This window comes from Pecten maximus, chromosome 12, assembly GCF_902652985.1.
Source record: "Pecten maximus chromosome 12, xPecMax1.1, whole genome shotgun sequence".
Classification (NCBI taxonomy): domain Eukaryota; kingdom Metazoa; phylum Mollusca; class Bivalvia; order Pectinida; family Pectinidae; genus Pecten; species Pecten maximus.
Genome location: NC_047026.1, coordinates 21,073,245 through 21,094,252, shown reverse-complemented (window position 1 = coordinate 21,094,252; position 21,008 = coordinate 21,073,245). Strand labels below are relative to the sequence as shown.

The 21,008-nt window shown below is 35.8% G+C and overlaps 1 protein-coding gene across 3 annotated transcripts in view; it reads left to right on the top strand.

Annotated features, from left to right (window-relative positions):
- The window catches only part of LOC117339907 (inositol polyphosphate-5-phosphatase A-like), a 93,185-nt gene extending 72,527 nt beyond the window's left edge, over window positions 1–20,658 (top strand). Inside the window, exons 13-18 of one of the 3 annotated variants that reach the window (XM_033901620.1) lie at window positions 375–452; window positions 747–820; window positions 3,397–3,508; window positions 5,802–5,864; window positions 6,817–6,853; window positions 15,757–20,658. In XM_033901620.1, coding sequence (XP_033757511.1) covers window positions 375–452; window positions 747–820; window positions 3,397–3,508; window positions 5,802–5,864; window positions 6,817–6,853; window positions 15,757–15,920 — 528 coding nt within the window. In that variant the 3' untranslated portion in view covers window positions 15,921–20,658. Of the gene's footprint in view, window positions 1–374; window positions 453–746; window positions 821–3,396; window positions 3,509–5,801; window positions 5,865–6,816; window positions 7,715–15,756 lie in introns of all 3 variants that reach the window. The other 2 variants (XM_033901619.1, XM_033901618.1) reach the window with 2 other exon arrangements.
- Window positions 20,659–21,008: the final 350 nt, after the last annotated feature.

Sequence of the window (21,008 nt, the reverse complement as noted above, 5' to 3'; positions counted from 1 at the left end):
GTTCTATGGAGAGATACAATGTGTCGTTTTGTTCTGTCACTAATGAGAATATTTAGCTAAGTGTGGCTATTCAAATCATCCCTGCATCCATGGTCCATCCATCTTGGGTTTTGACAGTTGAAGTTTGTTATCGCTATATATATATATATATTTCTTTAAAAGTGCTGAAGGGATATTTCTCCTACTTCACACATAGGCTCCCTTTGGTCACTAGTTGTATCCATTCAATTTTGAGTCTGATCGGGAAAACAAAATGGTCTACAGGCCATCATTTCTGATTTTGCCAATTGAGGTTTGTTATTGCTATTTCTCAAAAAGTTTTTCTTAGAATTTCTTAGATTTTATTTTAAATCACATTTTTTTCTTCATTACAGACTGTGCTGACGATCGAGACAAAAGGCTTTGATCACCACGACAAACATGCAGAGGTTTTCTCGAAGAAAGCAAAATATGTATGTATATCAGATCCATTCTGAAATTCTGTAATTAGTCTAAAATTTAGAGACACTTCAATATTTGAGTGTGTGTATTTTCAGTCCATACTGAAAACAAAATTCTTCAAATAAAAAACAAACTGCTATGGCAAGAGTCCTAAGTATTGATTTTAAATGTTTAAGTCTTGTTTTTAAAATGTCAAAATGAAACAGATTTTAACAATGTAGAATTAATTTTTTTCTTTTGTCTATGATGTTGAAATATTTGAATACATTTTTGTAGTAAATATGTGAATGTGTGGGTGTTTACAGCTGCGGCCCTATGACAAGGAGATTCATTCCTACAAAGACAAGCTGTATGAATTTGATATATCTTTTGCACCAAGGTAGGTTAACACATATCATTAAGGTGAACCTGTGGTGACAGTTTTGCCTGTCTGGGTACTGAAGGGCTGGGTGTGAACCTGTGGTGACAGTTTTGCCTGTCTGGGTACTGAAGGGCTGGCTGTGAACCTGTGGTGACAGTTTGGCCTGTCTGGGTACTGAAGGGCTGGGTGTGAACCTGTGGTGACAGTTGGGCCTGTCTGGGTACTGAAGGGCTGGGTGTGAACCTGTGGTGACAGTTGGGCCTGTCTGGGTACTGAAGGGCTGGGTGTGAATCTGTAGTGACAGTTGGGCCTGTCTGGGTACTGAAGGGCTGGGTGTGAACCTGTGGTGACAGTTTGCCTGTCTGGGTACTGAAGGGCTGGGTGTGAACCTGTGGTGACAGTTGGGCCTGTCTGGGTACTGAAGGGCTGGGTGTGAATCTGTAGTGACAGTTGGGCCTGTCTGGGTACTGAAGGGCTGGGTGTGAACCTGTGGTGACAGTTGGGCCTGTCTGGGTACTGAAGGGCTGGGTGTGAATCTGTAGTGACAGTTGGGCCTGTCTGGGTACTGAAGGGCTGGGTGTGAACCTGTGGTGACAGTTTGCCGGGCTGGGTGCTGAAGGCCTGTGGGACAGTTTGCCTGTCTGGGTACTGAAGGGCTGGGTTGTGAACCTGTGGTGACAGTTGGGCCTGTCTGGGTACTGAAGGGTGTGTTGTGAACCTGTGGTGACAGTTGGGCCGTCTGGGTACTGAAGGGCGGGTGTGAACCTGTGGTGACAGTTGGGCCGTCTGGGTTACTGAAGGGCTGGGTGTGAATCTGTAGTGACAGTTTTGCCTGTCTGGGTACTGTAGGGCTGGGTGTGAACCTGTGGTGACAGTTGGGCCTGTCTGGGTACTGAAGGGCTGGGTGTGAACCTGTGGTGACAGTTTGCCGGGCTGGGTGTGAACCTGTGGTGACAGTTTGCCTGTCTGGGTACTGAAGGGCTGGGTGTGTGAAAGTTGGGCCTGTCTGGGTACTGAAGGGCTGGGTGTGAACCTGTGGTGACAGTTGGGCCTGTCTGGGTACTGAAGGGCTGGGTGTGAACCTGTGGTGACAGTTGGGCCTGTCTGGGTACTGAAGGGCTGGGTGTGAATCTGTAGTGACAGTTTTGCCTGTCTGGGTACTGTAGGGCTGGGTGTGAACCTGTGGTGACAGTTGGGCCTGTCTGGGTACTGAAGGGCTGGGTGTGAACCTGTGGTGACAGTTGGGCCTGTCTGGGTACTGAAGGGCTGGGTGTGAACCTGTGGTGACAGTTTTGCTTGTCTGGTACTGAAGGGCTGGGTGTGAACCTGTGGTGACAGTTGGGCCTGTCTGGATACTGAAGGGCTGGGTGTGAACCTGTGGTGACAGTTTGCCGGGCTGGGTGTGAACCTGTGGTGACAGTTTGCCTGTCTGGGTACTGAAGGGCTGGGTGTGAACCTGTGGTGACAGTTGGGCCTGTCTGGGTACTGAAGGGCTGGGTGTGAACCTGTGGTGACAGTTGGGCCTGTCTGGGTACTGAAGGGCTGGGTGTGAACCTGTGGTGACAGTTGGGCCTGTCTGGGTACTGAAGGGCTGGGTGTGAATCTGTAGTGACAGTTTGGCCTGTCTGGGTACTGTAGGGCTGGGTGTGAACCTGTGGTGACAGTTGGGCCTGTCTGGGTACTGAAGGGCTGGGTGTGAACCTGTGGTGACAGTTGGGCCTGTCTGGGTACTGAAGGGCTGGGTGTGAACCTGTGGTGACAGTTTTGCTTGTCTGGTACTGAAGGGCTGGGTGTGAACCTGTGGTGACAGTTGGGCCTGTCTGGGTACTGAAGGGCTGGGTGTGAACCTGTGGTGACAGTTTTGCTTGTCTGGTACTGAAGGGCTGGGTGTGAACCTGTGGTGACAGTTGGGCCTGTCTGGGTACTGAAGGGCTGGGTGGTCTTTGGATTCCATTTCCCCCTGCTGGAGTTGATTTACTGTAGTTCACTGCATTGTTGATTATTTGTGGGAAGGGGCTTATTTTGGATAGATATGGGATATACATGAAACACTTGTGTGATTTTTCTGGTAAACTGATTCTGACCATCTGTAGTTAATATGAACGTATTGTGGATGGATTGTAAGAAAGGCTGGAGGCTTTGCTAATACTTTCATCATCAGCATTTTGTATTATTTAACAACCTATCAGGCAGGCTCCGCTGTGTGTGAGATGCATGCATGTAGTGTATGTGTTTTTGGAGGCTGCAGTATGTTCATGTTGGGCACATTTTACTGACAACGGATGAACCACTTATCCCAATCCCTAAAAAGCTGAGCATTAAGCAGGGCAGTGACTACCTTTTCTATAGACTGTGGTCTCGGCCAGGGGATTAATCTCAAAGCCTTACTCACAGTGGCAAGGAAATCTCTATGAGGAGAAAATGGGGAAAATTCTGCAAGAACTAGCGGCCAATAAGTCCATGCGCATCATGTGGTTAATGTTTTTTTTTTTAGAGGTTGCATATGCTAAACACAGTCCTCTATATTAGTTCAAAAATTTGTTTTTATAATATTCATGTATATATTTATTATATTTTTTTCTGTCTTACAATAGCTACCCATTCTCAGAAGACATCACAGATGGAGTGTCGTACATGAAGACAAGATGTCCGTCATGGTGTGACCGTATCCTCATGTCTAGTAGTGCCAAAAATATAGTAGTAAGCGTGAGTAAATGGTTACTAAGTTAACATACAATAGTTTTATACAGGTGTCGTAAACGATAGAGTAAATGGTAACCAAGTTATCATACAGCAGTTTTATACAGGTGTCGTAAACGATAGAGTAAATGGTTACCACGTTATCATACAACAGTTTTATACAGGTGTCGTAAACGATAGAGTAAATGGTTACCAAGTTATCATACAACAGTTTTATACAGGTGTCGTAAACGATAGAGTAAATGGTTACCAAGTTATCATACAACAGTTTTATACAGGTGTCGTAAATGATAGCGTAAATGGTTACCACGTTATCATACAACAGTTTTATACAGGTGTCGTAAACGATAGAGTAAATGGTTACCAAGCTATTATACAACAGGTTTATACAGGTGTTGTAAACGATAGAGTAAATGGTAACCAAGTTATCATACAACAGTTTTATACAGGTGTCGTAAACAATAGAGTAAATGGTAACCAAGTTATCATACAACAGTTTTATACAGGTGTTGTAAACGATAGAGTAAATGGTAACCAAGTTATCATACAACAGTTTTATACAGGTGTCGTAAACAATAGAGTAAATGGTAACCACGTTATCATACAACAGTTTTTACAGGTGTTGTAACGATAGAGTAAATGGTAACCAAGTTATCATACAACAGTTTTATACAGGTGTCGTAAACAATAGAGTAAATGGTAACCACGTTATCATACAACAGTTTTTACAGGTGTTGTAAACGATAGAGTAAATGGTAACCAAGTTGTCATACAACAGTTTTATACAGGTGTCGTAAACAATAGAGTAAATGGTAACCACGTTATCATACAACAGTTTTTACAGGTGTTGTAAACGATAGAGTAAATGGTAACCAAGTTATCATACAACAGTTTTATACAGGTGTCGTAAATGATAGAGTAAATGGTAACCACGTTATCATACAACAGTTTTATACAGGTGTCGTAAACGATAGAGTAAATGGTAACCAAGTTATCATACAACAGTTTTATACAGGTGTCCTAAATGATACAGTATAGTGATGTAAACGATACAGTATAGAGATGTAAACAGTACAGTATAGAGATGTAAACAGTACGGTATAGAGATGTAAACAGTACGGTATAGAGATGTAAACAATATGGTATAGAGATGTAAACGATACGGTATAGAGATGTAAACGATACGGTATAGAGATGTAAACGATACGGTATAGAGATGTAAACGATACGGTATAGAGATGTAAACGATACGGTATAGAGATGTAAACGATACGGTATAGAGATGTAAACAATACGGTATAGAGATGTAAACGATACGGTATAGAGATGTAAACGATACGGTATAGAGATGTAAACAATACGGTATAGAGATGTAAACAATACGGTATAGAGATGTAAACGATACGGTATAGAGATGTAAACGATACGGTATAGAGATGTAAACGATACGGTATAGAGATGTAAACGATACGGTATAGAGATGTAAACGATACGGTATAGAGATGTAAACGATACGGTATAGAGATGTAAACGATACAGTATAGAGATGTAAACAATACAGTATAGAGATGTAAACGATACGGTATAGAGATGTAAACGGTACGGTATAGAGATGTAAACGATACAGTATAGATATGTAAACGATACGGTATAGAGATGTAAACGATACGGTATAGAGATGTAAACAATACAGTATAGACAAGCTGTGGTAGTTAGCATGAGTAAATGGTTACAAAATTATGAAAGAACAGTTTTATACAGGTGTTGTAAGCCCTACAGTATGTAGATGCTGTGGTATCTACAAAGTCACATATTTTATCATTAGTTTGAATTATTTTAGATTGTTAGACATTCAGAGTAAAATAGTAGTCTAAAATGCATTATATGTTATGTTATTTTGAATTGAATAGAAAGGTATTGAAAGTTGTTATTAAAAACTCATTCTCTTCTGTTAATTATTAAACTGGTTGGTAATTCTTCAGAAAATGTCTCCGTGATATTTAATATATTTGTATTAGTCAATGTTATACATCATCAGGATATTAGAAGAATCGTATGTATTTCTTCAGTAAAATAGGTATTAGGATGAATTGGTCACAAAAAAAAAAATGTTTGTGCTATTAAAGGTATATTCAATACATATAGTACGCTTATATAATTATATCATGGCACATTGTGGCTTCCATTGTCTGTCCACCTGACGGCCAGCTGTTTAGCCATACTTAGCTGGTAGGTCAACACACTGCTCAAGAAGAATGTGCCAGATCAATTTTATCTTTGTTCAATTATTTAACTTCAGGAAGACAAGTACCAGCCCAGATATGACATCATTGGAAAGGAAATCTGTATGGGGGATCACAAGGTAAGGTCAAGGTCGCATTTTGTGATCTCATTCCAGATTGTCCAAAGGACGGGTGAGCTTATGCAATGATGCAGTGTCTGACGTCCATCATTTTTTCCTAATAATCACTACTAGTCATGAATGACTAAATGGATTATGCCCGAATTTGGTTAGAAGCTTTGCATAAATGCGGCTGGATGCGAGGGGTCAATATGGGATATGGAGATAATTCCTTTAAATCGCTACTAGTCAAATGTTTTCCGATGATCACTGAAATATCCAAGTGAGCGATGTAGGCCCCTCAAGCCTCTTGTTTATTTCACGTTTATTGTCTGTTCTGTTGGTTCCATTTGGCCCCTTAAAGCTTGTTGTCCATGTATAATTTTAAGATTGATCAGAGAAACAGCATATGGCTGACAAATGGCCATTTTAGATTTTAGAAGTTAGTTATTGCTAATTTGTGGAAAGTACTGTATAGACCAGATTTCATCTTTAGTTTCCACTTTCCACCTGTCTCTCTGCACACTTTTGTACTCTAGGATTATGTATGGATGTCAACAAACTTTATTCTTGTGTCTCCCTTAATGGAGTTAAGTTCGGTTAATTAATGGTGTAGCTATGACGTTTGATGTGTTATTGACAGTTTCTATGCTATGGCTAATTACCTTGGAAACGGTATTTTGTATGCACATGTACATATTACATTGGAGTATTGTAGGCATAGGTGTAAACCACATTGTACATCTGACAAACTTCACCAGAGTGATTAGGCTAAAATGAAGATATTGTAGGATTTAGCTGAAAATAAGTATATTAGGATTTTGAGGGATGGCAATACAATGATACAACATTCCAAAACAATAGGTGTCATTTGGTTGCCATGATAACCAAAAGAAACCATGTTAGGGACCATGTGTAGATGTGCATGCAGGTTGGTTTATAAATAATATAATTTTTGTTTGTCTGTCTACAGCCAGTGTACCTGTACCTACACATCAAAAGAAGTCAAGGTAATGGACTGCCGGCATGGGACTCGGGCACCCCCCGTAGACAACTCACAAAGTCTCTCTCCATCAATGGCGAGGTGGTCGAAGTCGACCATTTAGAGGATATAAACATTCATGACTTTGCTACATTTGAAAAAGAGCAACACCTATTACCGGAATTCAAAAATAGCATCCGTCAAAAGCGTTATTCTGCCCCTGAACAAAGATCAAAGGATAAATTATTCCAGCAAATGGGCCGGAAGCCCTCATTTCAAGAAATAGCTAAAACCGTCCAGGCTGTTGAAAAAGTATTGATCCGCTGGCCTCGTAGATCAAGAACCCACCATCATAGCTCATCCTCTGAGGATGATTTAGATGAGAATGTTTCATGCAGCGACAAGAAAAAGGGGAAGGTGGATGAGGGTGATATAACTGTAGAGCTAGGAGAGTCCTCCTTGGCGGGAATGGGAGATATTGTCACAGACAAATCGTCAATCCATACAACCTCGTCAGACATTACCAATACTGACGAGTCAAATCCTGTCACACCAGCAAAACAACCATACACAGACGCTTTGAGTCAGGCAGACCCGTCAAACACCTCACAGGGGGACGGGTCTGCAGTGACCTTGGAAAAAACAACACTGCATGATCAAACTGTGTCGTCTTCTGTTGTGAAAACGCATGCGCATGAGGCTGATGAGTGTGGCCCAGTAATTGATAGCCAGGTCCCTTATCCCACTGCCCTGGGCTCGGCTACGCTCCTGGTGAAAAAGAAGGGGTCCCCCAGGAATCCGTCTTCCCAATCCTCCTCGTCTGACCAAAGGTGCTCATGCTGCGTCATCTTGTGATTGTGGAGTATTGAGTAGCTATGTGTTCACTGTTGTGAGTTTTAGCATTAGTCATCCCATCTAGGCCTCAGTTTCATAATTGTACGTCTAATTTGAGGAAATCTATCACATTTTTGGACACCTTTAACAATATATATATAAAAAGATATCAATGTGATTCAGGAAATCAGTTTTATAAACAAATGCCTGACTGTCATACTTTGAGAAAATTGTTTTGGCAAAATGATCTGATGCAGCAGCTCCACATAATTTAATATATTTGATACTAATTTACCTACAAAAAACCTCCCAGTTCCTGTATAATGTGCTAATGTAATCTCATATTAAAATAAAGAGCTCCTCAGTTATGAAATCAATTATGAAATGGGCCATTACAGTCAAACACAACTCAACATTTACTAGGTTTAGCAATGTATGGGATCTAACTGCATGGCTAGATAAATAGTAAAAACAGCATGAATTAACCAGAAATTCAGTTAATTACATGTGGAAATGTAACTAATGTTGTACATTCTGCCCATATTTTGACTTAAACTTTTATTAAAGACGGGTGCTATAACGCTAGTAAGGAACCCTATACCAAAGGGTTACACCTTGAAAAATAATATTAAATTTTTTATATATATATTGAGTTGTGTTTGAAGTAATTCTTACTGTTTAAAGCAGAAATAGCTGTAGAAAAAAAGACTTTATTGTGAAACCTGAGAATACTGACATCTGATCCTCAGGGCATACTGCAATATCTAATTTGATTCTTTTACTCGGGCTGTACGGAAATACTTCCTCAGTGTCCCAACCAAATGATGAAGTCCCTCTATATGTCTGTCAACAGGTTTCACATAAAAAATTATTTTTCAGTAATCAGGCTATTTCTGCTGTGAATGGTATCATTTTTATGGGCTCGGTGTTTTTATATTTTTAATATGCTCATGCGTTAATTTTTTACTGGCATTATGTTTTGTTTTTTATATTTTCACTTCAGAATTTGTGAAGGTATTGGTAATGGTTTTTCTGTCTCTGTAAAATTCCAATGTTCATTTTGTCATATCCTTATTCAGACATATCAGATTGGTTCATATATTTTTGTCCAAAATCTGTACTTGTGAAATTGTAACTTTAGAAGAATGGCATGGAATTAGAATTTAGTCAGATGAGAAGATTGTCAGACAACTTTACCATAAACCTACTGTTTATTAATCTAGATCTGATGTTTACTGAAAATGTAACATTTCATTGGTAGGTGAGATCTAAGATATCTCAGTCAGTTGGATGATTTTAATTTGATAGTTTGAAAATACACTCATTTCATTGTTCAGAATTCATCCCTGCATCTGCCAGGTAATTTCAATAAGTTGATTAAATCAAAGCTTATTATGAGCAGAAACTTTAGCAATATTTTGTTTTCTAGTTTTAGCATTAATGTATTCCTAAACTGGAGAGAATGTGTTTTATCACCAACTTGAAGCTGAATAAAGTTTTCAATAGTAGTGGTATAACACACTCTTTCTTGGCTTATTAAGTTGTTAAATTATTTTTGATGTCATTGTGTTGATTTTGATATCTGATATGTAGCTCTAGTTTATGTGTAATACTAGCTTTCAATTTTCAGTTTTAACATTGTTTGCATGACTTGTATGTTTTGGTTTATGTTGTGATGAGTATCTTACTTAAGCCCTTGATAATTAAGTCTTCATACAACCACGTAATTGGTGTAGTTGTACTTAAATAATTTGATCTCTTTTATAGTCTTATTCTACCAGCCAATCGGAGTTTATACTGATACACTACCAGCCAATCAGAGTTTATAATGATACACTACCAGCCAATCAGAGTTTATACTGATACACTACCAGCCAATCAGAGTTTATAATGATACACTACCAGCCAATCAGAGTTTATACTGATACACTACCAGCCAATCAGAGTTTATAATGATACATTACCAGCCAATCAGAGTTTATACTGATACACTACCAGCCAATCATAGTTTATACTGATACAGAAGACAGTACCTTAGATGGGACAAATTTTGTACAAAAGTTATAGTTTGGCTGGGTTCATATCATGAAATGTCACTGTCTTCCTATATTAAAATTGACTAAATTTGAAGAGGTTTTTTTCAGATATAGTTATGTAATAAGTATCAATTTGAATTTGATGAGCCACACATCCTCAGCTTCTATAGATGCAATACAATCCCCCAAAAAATCAGAAGGATTGATAAGTGAATTACTCACAGTTTCTTCATATGCAAAAAAGGGAAGTAACAAGATGACGATGGTGCTCATTCAGCTGTGGAACTCTGAATTAGTCTGAAAAATACAAAAGTACTTTTTTTCCAGAATTGCTTTCTGTTGATTTGATCAGCTTCAAACAGCAGAATAGCAGAAAAAAACTGTTTTGGCAGGGATTTCAAAATTCATGTACATTCATGTACTTGTATTTCAAGATATCATAGTATTTATAGATTTTAAAGTCACCCGAGACAAAGTTCTCATGTGACCTATTCTAGTTACCTTTGTCCATTGCATCCATCATGAGCTCTCCGTTTGTAAACAATTTACATTTTCAACATCTCTAAAACCCCTGAACTAATTTTAATAAAAATTTGCAGAAACCTTCCTTGACCAAAATTATGGATTTTATGGTCTCCTTCCCCCAGGGGGCCTGAGGGGTATCAAATTGACTTAATCTTAAAAATCTTCCTTCTCAATACCAAGATACGTTAGAATCAAATACTTTTCAAAGATGGGAGGGTCTTAATAGTGCTTTATCAATATTGTGAATTCCATGACTCTGGGTCTCATGTTTCCCCCTGGAGAGGAGGTAAACTTTTACATAGTTTATATAGGGAAATCAAATTTTTGAGTATTATTTGTTTTTCATTGGAAGTACCATATTTCAAACTAGAACATAGAGTTGTCAGTATGGGATGACAGTTTGCACATAATGGCACTGACTGACCCCCAGGAGCTGATTGGTAGGTCCAAAAAGGGTCAAATTGACAATACCCAGATATAAAGAAATCACAATTTGCTTATCATTTGTTGAATTTCCATGGTAGTTTGATATTGTATGCACATATCAGCCCTGATTGACTTCCAAGTGGACCAGGCATGTAGGAGGCGAAGCTGGTACAAATTGTCTGACATAAGACACATCAGGGCCTAAAGTAGTCAACAAATGTTCTAAAATTTCTACATTTTCCTAGTTTAGATTTTTCTTTCAAGAGGACTAAGAACAGTACCTTACAGAATCTTCTCTGAATGAGACTCGATGGCTGCACACTGAGGCATTTGTGACTAAGTCATGACTGGATATCATCAGTTTGTGTTTGACTGTAGATATTTCAGGTGGAGAATTGAGATGAAGTCCATTGGGAGACAGATATAAGTAAAATGCATATATGCTGTAGTTTTATATAATCATAGATTCATATACTAACAGTATTATATATTCTGAATGTTTTCTATTTGCTGCACTGGTTACTGGTTTAATGTTAATTGCGAGAAATACTCAACTTGTTTGTGTCTCTAGATTGACATTTTACAGTTTATAAGTGTATATCCCTTATACTGACTACAGCTTTTATAATATTGTGTAAAATAATAGATTCACATGTTAAAATATGAAGAAAACAAATTGATAAATAACAGATTATCCAGATAAAAGAATCTTAAAACGAAAAACGATGAAAATATTGTGAAATATTTGAATAGCTAGACAACTTTTTACTGGTGTTTGTAATAGCCAGTGATTATGAAAATTGACACATGATGTTCACACAGATAATTTCTTTAAAATATATAAGAAAATACTCCTTAAAAATTATTACCTATATATTTTGTAAGAGATCTATGAATCCATACCTGGTAGCAAAAGCAATTAGAGAATATCATTATTTTATCTCGGAGTTGATAAATGAGGACAAAACATGAACACAATATATAACTTTACATACATGGGGACTTTTGAAAAGTACAAGGAAATTCAGACCAGGTGTTCTGGAAGGGTAAGTGTCTCTAGCTTCATCAACAATACCTTTCATGGAAATCTAGGTCAAATCCGAGTTATGTAACTTTCTCAAAATCAAAACTAGAGTTAATAATGAAATCAAAGCATAGCGAATGTTCCTAGTGTGAAATAAATAGATTCACCATTATTTTATAAGTAATATAGTTTGTGAAACCAGAAATGATATCAGTACCTAGCTTCATACTTAAATCAGCATAAGCTGGATGGTGGTGGGATGCCTACACTAATACACCTTGGAGTGAATTGTATCATTGGCAACACTTTTATTGTATTATAGCTTTCGCACATTCTTATTCTCATGATTAACTTGCTAAAAAGACAGTTCTAGAAATTTGATTTTTTTTTTATTTAAGAATTTTTTTATAAAATCTACAATCTATCATCCTCAAGGCAGCTATAAGGCTTGTGATCATTTTTAGCCCACCATCGTCACATGTTGGGCTATTAAAATCGCCCTGTGTCTGTGGGCCATCGCTCGGCTGTCACTGAACAATTCTTATTATCAGTGTTCTTGAGAAGTACTGGAAGGATATTTCTTCAAATTCACATGTACTTTTCTCCTGGTCCCTAGTAGTGTCCATTTAATTTTGAGTGTAATCCAGAAAACAAAATGTCTGACAGACAGCCATCTTGGATTTTGACAGTTGAAGTTTGTTATTTCTTGAGAAGTACTGCAGCAATATACATTTATATCTCAAACTTCACAATTATGTTCCACATGGTCCCTAGTTGATCCCATTCAATTTTGAGTCTGATCTGGAAAAGAAATCAGCTAACAAGCAGCTACCTGGTATTTCGGATTTTGACATTTGAAGTTTGTCATCACTATTTCTTAATATTTCTTTAGAAGTACTGGGGATATTTTTGAAACTTGATGTGTAGGTTCCCCATGGTCCGTAGTTGTGCCTTTTCAATTTTGAGTCTTATCTGGGAATGAAAACCGCTGATCAGAGGTCATCCTGGATTTTGACAATTGAAATTTGTTACAGATATTCCTTCTTCTCCTTAGATCTCTCTCAGACCTCATATGTAGTTTCCCCTCATTATCAAATGATTAAAAGGAAGATGGAGGAGATAAACAGAGAAAAGATCTGTCTTTCATATGCCAATAAAGATAATTCAATGGTGGACATCAAGAACTTGTCTAATGTTTTATTGTTTTAAGTAGAATACATTTAATGTCTTAACTGTAATACTAATATCTGATTTTCTGACCACAGTATCTTCTGAAAGAAATAAGTTACTTCCTGTTCACATTAAAAAAAACTATTCAATAGCAATGTCTTATATAACTATAAGAAGTACCCAAAAATATTAGCATACATAGGCTTGTTTTGGGTGATCCAATAAAATTGGCAAGGTAAGAATATGCATATATCATTGGGGTTAAAGGTCAGTAAGTTTTGGAGTGTTCATTGTATGGATAGTAGGTTTATATAAATATATTGAATTTCTAACCTGGATCTTGTATGCACATTATATATCTGTTTTTTATACAGAATCCTTTCAGTATTGCTTTGATGCCTGTTGTGGAATTGTGTTGGTGTAGTGGATATTGTTTTATTGTTTTAAGTGTTGTTATTAAGGCATGCATCTGGTACCTCCTGGAGCAATCAAAATGAAGCAATTTGAAGTAAAGTCAAGAGTGAAATATGAAAGTCTGGATTCATAAATGATGCTGAAGGCAAATTTTTTTACTGCAGAAATTTTACACCTTTTTGATAATTTGTCTCAATGTTCCATTGTTTATTGCTACATTGCTACTTTTTTCAAACCATCTTCAAATGACATTTTTGAAACATGAACATCAGAAAATGTTAAAATACCTTTTTATTATTGAAGACTATTATCAGATATGAAGAGAACATGTGGAGTGTGGCCAGGAGGTATTAACTGTATGTTTGGTTGTGGTAGAGGTCGACACCAACACACACCTGCTGCAAAAACAAAGGGAGATAAATCAAATACACACATGGTGCCAAAACAAAGGGAGATAACCACAAATTTAAAAGATAAACATAAATGAATAGATAAAGATAAACTTATTGAAAATGACATGGTACATTTTCAAAAGACTGAATATGATTATAAGGTGGCATGCTTAGCCTTGATACTAGGGCTTTTTTGTTTATTTTGACAAAACAGTTGGTAAATCTTTTTAGATGTAACATTCTAACTGGCATAAATGGAGGTGCTAATATTAGCACAGACTTTCAAAGTTTCTGTCGAGGCTTATTAGAAATCAAAATAGATCACTGGGTCTTCTTATTTTATGAGTGAACCTTGCTGTTTCTCTCAATTAAACTGTTTGTACCACGATAAACAAAACCAGCCCTAGAAGTAAAATGAGAGTTATCTCCCTTGATGATAAACAGAAATTTAAGACACACCTCTAGGAGGTAGATAGAACAGACATGGTGTAGAACTTCTGTCAGGACAACACAACACCTTATCCTGACTTAAAAACATGTTGTGTATGTGATAAGAATAAAATTATTAGTACCATATACTTCCAAAAGGTAATTTGTGTGTAACAAAACTGGGCATTATGAAGTATATAGGAATGCATAAAACAGAAAATGAAACATTTTGATATGGTAATGAATTTGAAACAAAAAACAACAACAAACAAATGAGGGCATTATACATTTTACTGTAGTGCTGGGTACCATGTGACTGCCAGGGGCAAATACCATGAACATAATATTATTGTCACCCCCTAGGATGTCTTTAACCTCATACAGTCAGTATGAAAGAGTTTGTCTGGTGGTTTCATTTAACTAGTTATTTAAATCTCTAGTGGTCTATACATAATTTGTTTGATGGAACACAATACAGTAAAATTAAACTTTTTATTTAATAACCATCTGGTAAGACTGCACTACCAAAATGTGTACTCTGTATAAACTGTTTCTCATCCTGGTTTAACTGCATCAGTTATATCTGTATTAGAATATGAAGGTATCATATCTCTCTTAATCCATATAATCTCAACTTAATTCAACGCTTTTAATCCCATGGTGATTAATTTATAATCTCCATAAGAATTCTAGAAATCCAAGTGTCTCATTTACTGATTTAAAACAATGGGGCACTTTGATAAGATGAATTAGTGAAATTCCAATCACTTATCTGTAAAAGTATGTACTATTTGATTTATGGCATAGAGATGAATAAATTAAGGAATTGCTAGATTATCTGGAGGTTTTGGTTGATAATTCCGGTGAGATCTTGGTGTCATGGTGATTAACATTGACCAATGACTATCATTATAAATGTAAAATATCAAAACTACCATCAAAGTGACTTTGAAAACAAATTGGTCTTCATGGAATTTTCAGGTATTGATGATAGTTTGGTTATTTAACATTTTGGTCAATTCATAACATGGAGTTGTCTCCCTTTATATGGTAGTAGATAGCCACAGATTCAGAGTTTTGGTTGTGTTGCAGGTAAATGGGAGTAAAGAATGCTTTCAGGTCTTAAAAACAACAACATGTATATTTTAACAAAGGCTTTAACCTAAGTTTATGTAGAGTATATTCTTCAAGTATTATATTTGTATGTAGATAAGATGAGAGTGCGAGATATATTTATCTATACATATTATTTGATTCCAAAATTAATTATATTGACTGTAGGTGTTAATTTTCGCAGGCTCAGTTTGATAATTTTATGAAATTATTGTCAATATTAACCACTAATTCATGCACAGTATCATGTGATGTAAATTTTAATTTTAGTTTTTGTTGCCTTTGATGATGGACATTGGCACTGAATAACTTATATCGAACCTTGATTTTGAAGTCCTAAATTTATCAATTAAAATGCCTGTGAAAATTAGCAATTGCACAAAAACAGGGTTGTCTGTTCCTTCAAAGTAAGTATGAATGTAAATAAATGACTAAATTATATTACATTAAGTAGTCTAAGTTTGCCAAATTGCATTTACTTGTACATTTACTTGTACATTTACTTGTACATTTACAATGATTATGATGGTCTGTGGTCCTGTACTAATTCACATTGTTTTCTTTGCAGCTCCCACAGTGTCGGCACCTGAACTACTACAGCTACCAACAGCTACCGAGGTTATCGTACCAAGCACACAGGTGAAGATATCTCATGTGGACACCACTAAATATATCCACATCCGGCGGCAAAACGGCAACTCCACACGCGTCTTCCGAGAAACGTCTGTCTGACACCAGTTATTTCCCCTGTTTGTGATCATTTGGACACCGGTTGACAGCAAGGAAGTTCTGCTCTATATCAAAGTGTAGTTTTGCTGTTTATTGATTCTTGTCTTCTAATAATGAAATGTTTCTGTTTACCTGTATCCTATATGGCCTATTGAAGGAACTCATGAAATATGATTGGATAAATAACAGTCCGATACTATGCTTATCAAAAATTCTGAAGAGTGATTTTTTTTTTTTATTGAAGTTTAAGGATTTGTATATATTTGCTAAGAAGGTATTTAGCAGAACATCCTTGGACTCTACATTTTTGCTCACTTTGTTTGGTGATATACAACCAACTCATTGTGTTTGTGACAGCTCTTAGTAATTTTGTGTTTCTAAATCACCTCAATATATATAGAAATATAGCTGATACTCAGCATAGCAGAAAGATAAGCAAATGAAAATTGGCTATGTTTAAAGTCAGTCTTCATTGTTTTGTTTTGAAATTTTATCTACACAAGTCTTTTGTTTATGAAATTTTTGAAGCTGCTTAAACCGTCCTGTTGCTCCATGGTTTGGGTGACGAAGGTACCACTTTTTGAAATGCTGATACACTTTGGATTGAACTGAAATAACAGACATACATTTCCAAGTGAATACTAATTTTCATTAAATATTCTTTTTGGTTTTAGTTTTCATCTTCAGACTCAAATTAGTAAAAATGTTATATTGATAAATTGTAAATGAAGTTGGTTTGACTTTGTTTTAATTGATATAACAGATTTGTAGATATTTAATATCAAGGGATATAGCAGACATGCATACAGACACTAAAATGGTGTCAGAGAAAATACTTTCATGTTGATCATCTTTAAAATTAAAAAAACCTTATTAATGTCCAATATTGATATCACAATTTCATGATATCATTCAAAAGGTTATTAATACAGTTTGATAGCAGAGTTAGATATAACAAGCTATGTATATATCCTTCATGCAATAGATTTATTAGATTGCTTTTTTTTTTTTTAATTATCACTGACCCTCATGAAACAATTTGTTGAGTGAAGACTTAGCTTTGCCTTGCCTATACTTTTTACAAATCTCTAGTGGGCCAGTGAAAACAATCCATCTCTGAAAGGTGAAAAAATAGCACCGTTCCATGCATGCCAGCGACACATTACTATTTTAGGTCCTTGATTATGTGTATAGTTTTGGGTGGTATGTGTCCTGTGTATACCCTGATAGTCCTTACACGATCTGGTGGGGAGTATCCTCTATGTCCAGGGTAGATCCTCAGATAACTTACCTAGTTCCCTGTCCACATCAAGTAGTGCTTTGTGATGAGACATCAGCTGGGCTGATCTATACATGATACTTTTGTTGATTTGATTCTTATTCCGGTTTATGCATTTATTGGAATTGTTGAAACAAAACAAAAGTGATTTGTTAAAAAATTCCCAGAAATCGTTTACAAGCTGTAAACGATTTTAGTATTTAAGAAAATTTCTTGTTTCTGTGATGGTCATTGTACTAGTTTTACTGTATATTAATCCACAAATAAGCTCTTGTCTATAAATAAGCTCCCTTCTTCATGTTGGCAGAATCATCAATTTTAAAGTGGTAAGCATAAACTTTTATACTAGGGATAGGAGCTTATTTGAGGATAAATATTGTAAAGGTTTAGAGTTATATTGTCTTTTGGAAGTTGCAGCAGAAATGTCTCATAAGGACATTTATTTATTTAACAACTTTAGGATATAGTCTGGGATGTATAAAACAATATGTCTCGGTTTACCAAATTTTGTTATATTTTAACTTGAGACTCCGATTTAACAGACCAGTCACTTAACATTCCCGTCTGAAAACTTCTATCTTAGCTTGTTTAGCATCAATCAATCAATTAATCAACAAGAGATGTCATTTGATGTGAAAGATGGCTGCTTTGTCAATATCTAGGGCTGAATATATCCATGTAAGTAACCTCACCTACATAGAGTCATACAGTCCGACTTATAGTCGGCACAGAGAAATCTTTTATGTTTTGTCTAGTATTTGTTAGGTTTTGACCTATAGAGATATGTGTGAACATTCAATGCTATTGTACCTAATTGATGAAAACAAATCATGAAATTTGTGCAATATTCCTTTTCTATCAAACATGTGTTTAGACAATGAAGCCAGTTTCAGTTTGGGCATAAGATACATTGTATATAAACAACATTTCTGTTATTGAATGGTTGTCTAAACCCATATGATTATGAAATCCATTTTTTCCTCCCACTTTATTTAACACATCAATGTTATAAAATGCACGTTTCTGGAAAATGTCACCTTCCTGTGTATTTGTTAAAAGAAAAAAAACTTCATCCTATTGTAAACTCCTGTTTGGGTTCATCAATGAAAAATAATTTACAGACCAAAATTGAGATGGTGATAGGTAGTGTAGAGGAATGTTTGGGTGTGGCATTGGATCTGCCAAAATGTTAGTAGAATGATGTGTCGCATGGAGAATCCTTCACATGTATCTAACGTTTGTTGGTAGCATCAGGGGGAATAACTCTTACCTATAGAAATATAATTATCCCTTCCTCCAAAAAGATGCTTTATGAGGTTGTATGTATGTCCATTGGTTTGCTATAAGTTTAAGGTATTGTATAGTGTTATTACAGAGAAATAATAATATTTGGTTTCCATTAGTGTATAAAAGTATTGTCTATTTTACTTTATTACTGAATCAGATTTTGATGATCATAGAAAATTCAACAGGATCTCATTCGCCTCAATGTATCACTCTCATTGAGTCACTTCAGAAAAAAATGAACCTTGCATTTAAAGAACATCCTGTCTGTGTCTGGTACAAATAGGCTTATAATTACAGATCCTATAAATGGATTGAAGATAATCATGTAACGGATGATATGTTTATTGATATTTATTTTCATTCCTCCGCTAGGGATTGAACCTGGGACCTCTGAATTACTAGTCTTATGCTTAACCAATGAAGCTGAAGAGAATTAATCAAGGGTTAAAATTTTAATGAAAGTAGTTGAAAAAAGAGGAAATGAATCTATATGGAAAGATTTTATTTTAGAATTTGTTGAAATATGTAGTTCATCTTGAAAATTTACATTATGCCTTGTGAAATTCTGAAGAATATTCATAGGTTATCATTAAGAGTAATGTCACAGAAACATGTACTATAGAGTTGATTGTGAATTAATTAGATTGTGTATTTTAGTGTATGAAGGTAGACAGTTTCAGAAACTGTAACTTCCGTAGCTCAAACAAGAGTTGTCCCCCATGACATATTCCATTGTAATCATTTACGATTGGTCACAGGGTTGATATCTATTATTCAGTTAGACAATAAAACCGAACAGGTGTCATTTTCCAGAGTAAAATTTTTTGTTTGACCTCTCTATATTTGTGTGAAGTTATCACTTCATGTGAAAATATATTCATTGTTTTCCTTGTTACTGTTTTAACTCTTGCCGGCAAGGTTTGTCAATTATGCTGTTTGTTATTGCTGGTATTTTAAAGCTAGAATTGAGCTTTGCCATTCTTTATGTGTTTACCAGTGCTTTAAATTGGTTCCACAAAAATGTATAAAATATATCAAATTAACACCAACAAATGACAAAAATAATTAAAATATCCTAGTAATGATTGCTGATCAGGCCGAAATTAGATACAAATTACGGAGGCGGAGTATGATAGAGTTTCTTTGGGATGCAATTACACTGTTATCATTCTTTCGGTTTGAATCTGAAAAACAAAAAGGGAATATCAATCTATTGGAGGGTGGTGGTAGTTTCTTGCAGTATGTAATTTTGATAATGATTGATAATAATCACTCTTTGTTAGAGGTGTAGCATCTTTGAAAGTTTCTGGGATAACCACTGGAATTATCATGAGAAGTTATTCTGTTTTCAACACCCAACATACTGTATAATGGCTCTTGTCACCAGTGTTCGGAATTTTCCCCTATGATTTTGTTTATAAAATTCACAGAAAAAATAGTTTTAAGTTTTAGTGGAGTAACTTCCCTTGAATCAGGGTGTTAAATGAATATGCACAGAATTGAAATGGATTGCTGAATACTAACAGATATATTTATGTATTGCTAGTATCATTATACTGCTGTACATCTAGATAACTCGCCTCTATGCTTGTAAACTCATTTCGAAACCATAACATGCTATCATAGAACTAATTAGTATCTGTGTTGCCTGTGTATTTATACCAATACTCACCATGCACTCTGGTTTACCTCAAAATTTTACTGTGACTTGGAATGACATTAGACTATACATCATCCTGGTATATCAACCAAGCTGTGATATTCCTTACTCCAATATACTGAATCATTTGGAGCTTTAGTAATTTCTAGATTAGCAGAAGTTTTTTCAGTTGAATTCTAATGAAGAAATTCTCAAATGATTTTCCAGTGTAAAGCTGCTATGGAAACAAAAGAGAAAGAAATATATAACATCTCTGTAATTTATAAACAAAAGACATCTGGAATTTCTGTTGTTGACTCTACCACTGCAGGCCGATCTGTGCTGGTCTCCACATTATATATCTCCTCAATATACTCAAGCATGACTGTTATCAAACTACTAAGCTTTTTCTGTTTACTACCTCAGTAATTAGGTGTTTTTTTCTGTAATCTGCTAGATCATTTGTCATTTTAGTGTTTTGTATTTCATAATATATGGGTATTTTTCTGTTGTGATTATGGAACTAATTCTCAATAGAAAAATTAGACTTTATTTTAACTACGACTAGGCTAGCTTGTCGAACATCATCTACGGTCTGATTTTTTTTTTTTTAAGTGAAATTTTCTGTTTATACAGAGGAATTTTAGAGATTGTCTTTGATTCATTCCTGATGAAAAACAACACTGGTGAATAGCCAATAAACATATGATTTATGGTTCTCAGAACTAGAACCTTGGTGGGCAGGATTGGATCTGCCAGTCGAAATTGGGGGAAAGATATATCTATTTTACTCCAGTCCTTATATTTTCCCTCTTAAAATTTTAATCTGTAATGTGAAAACAAATTTGATGTAATTTCATGTTACAAGTTTACATAAATACAAGAA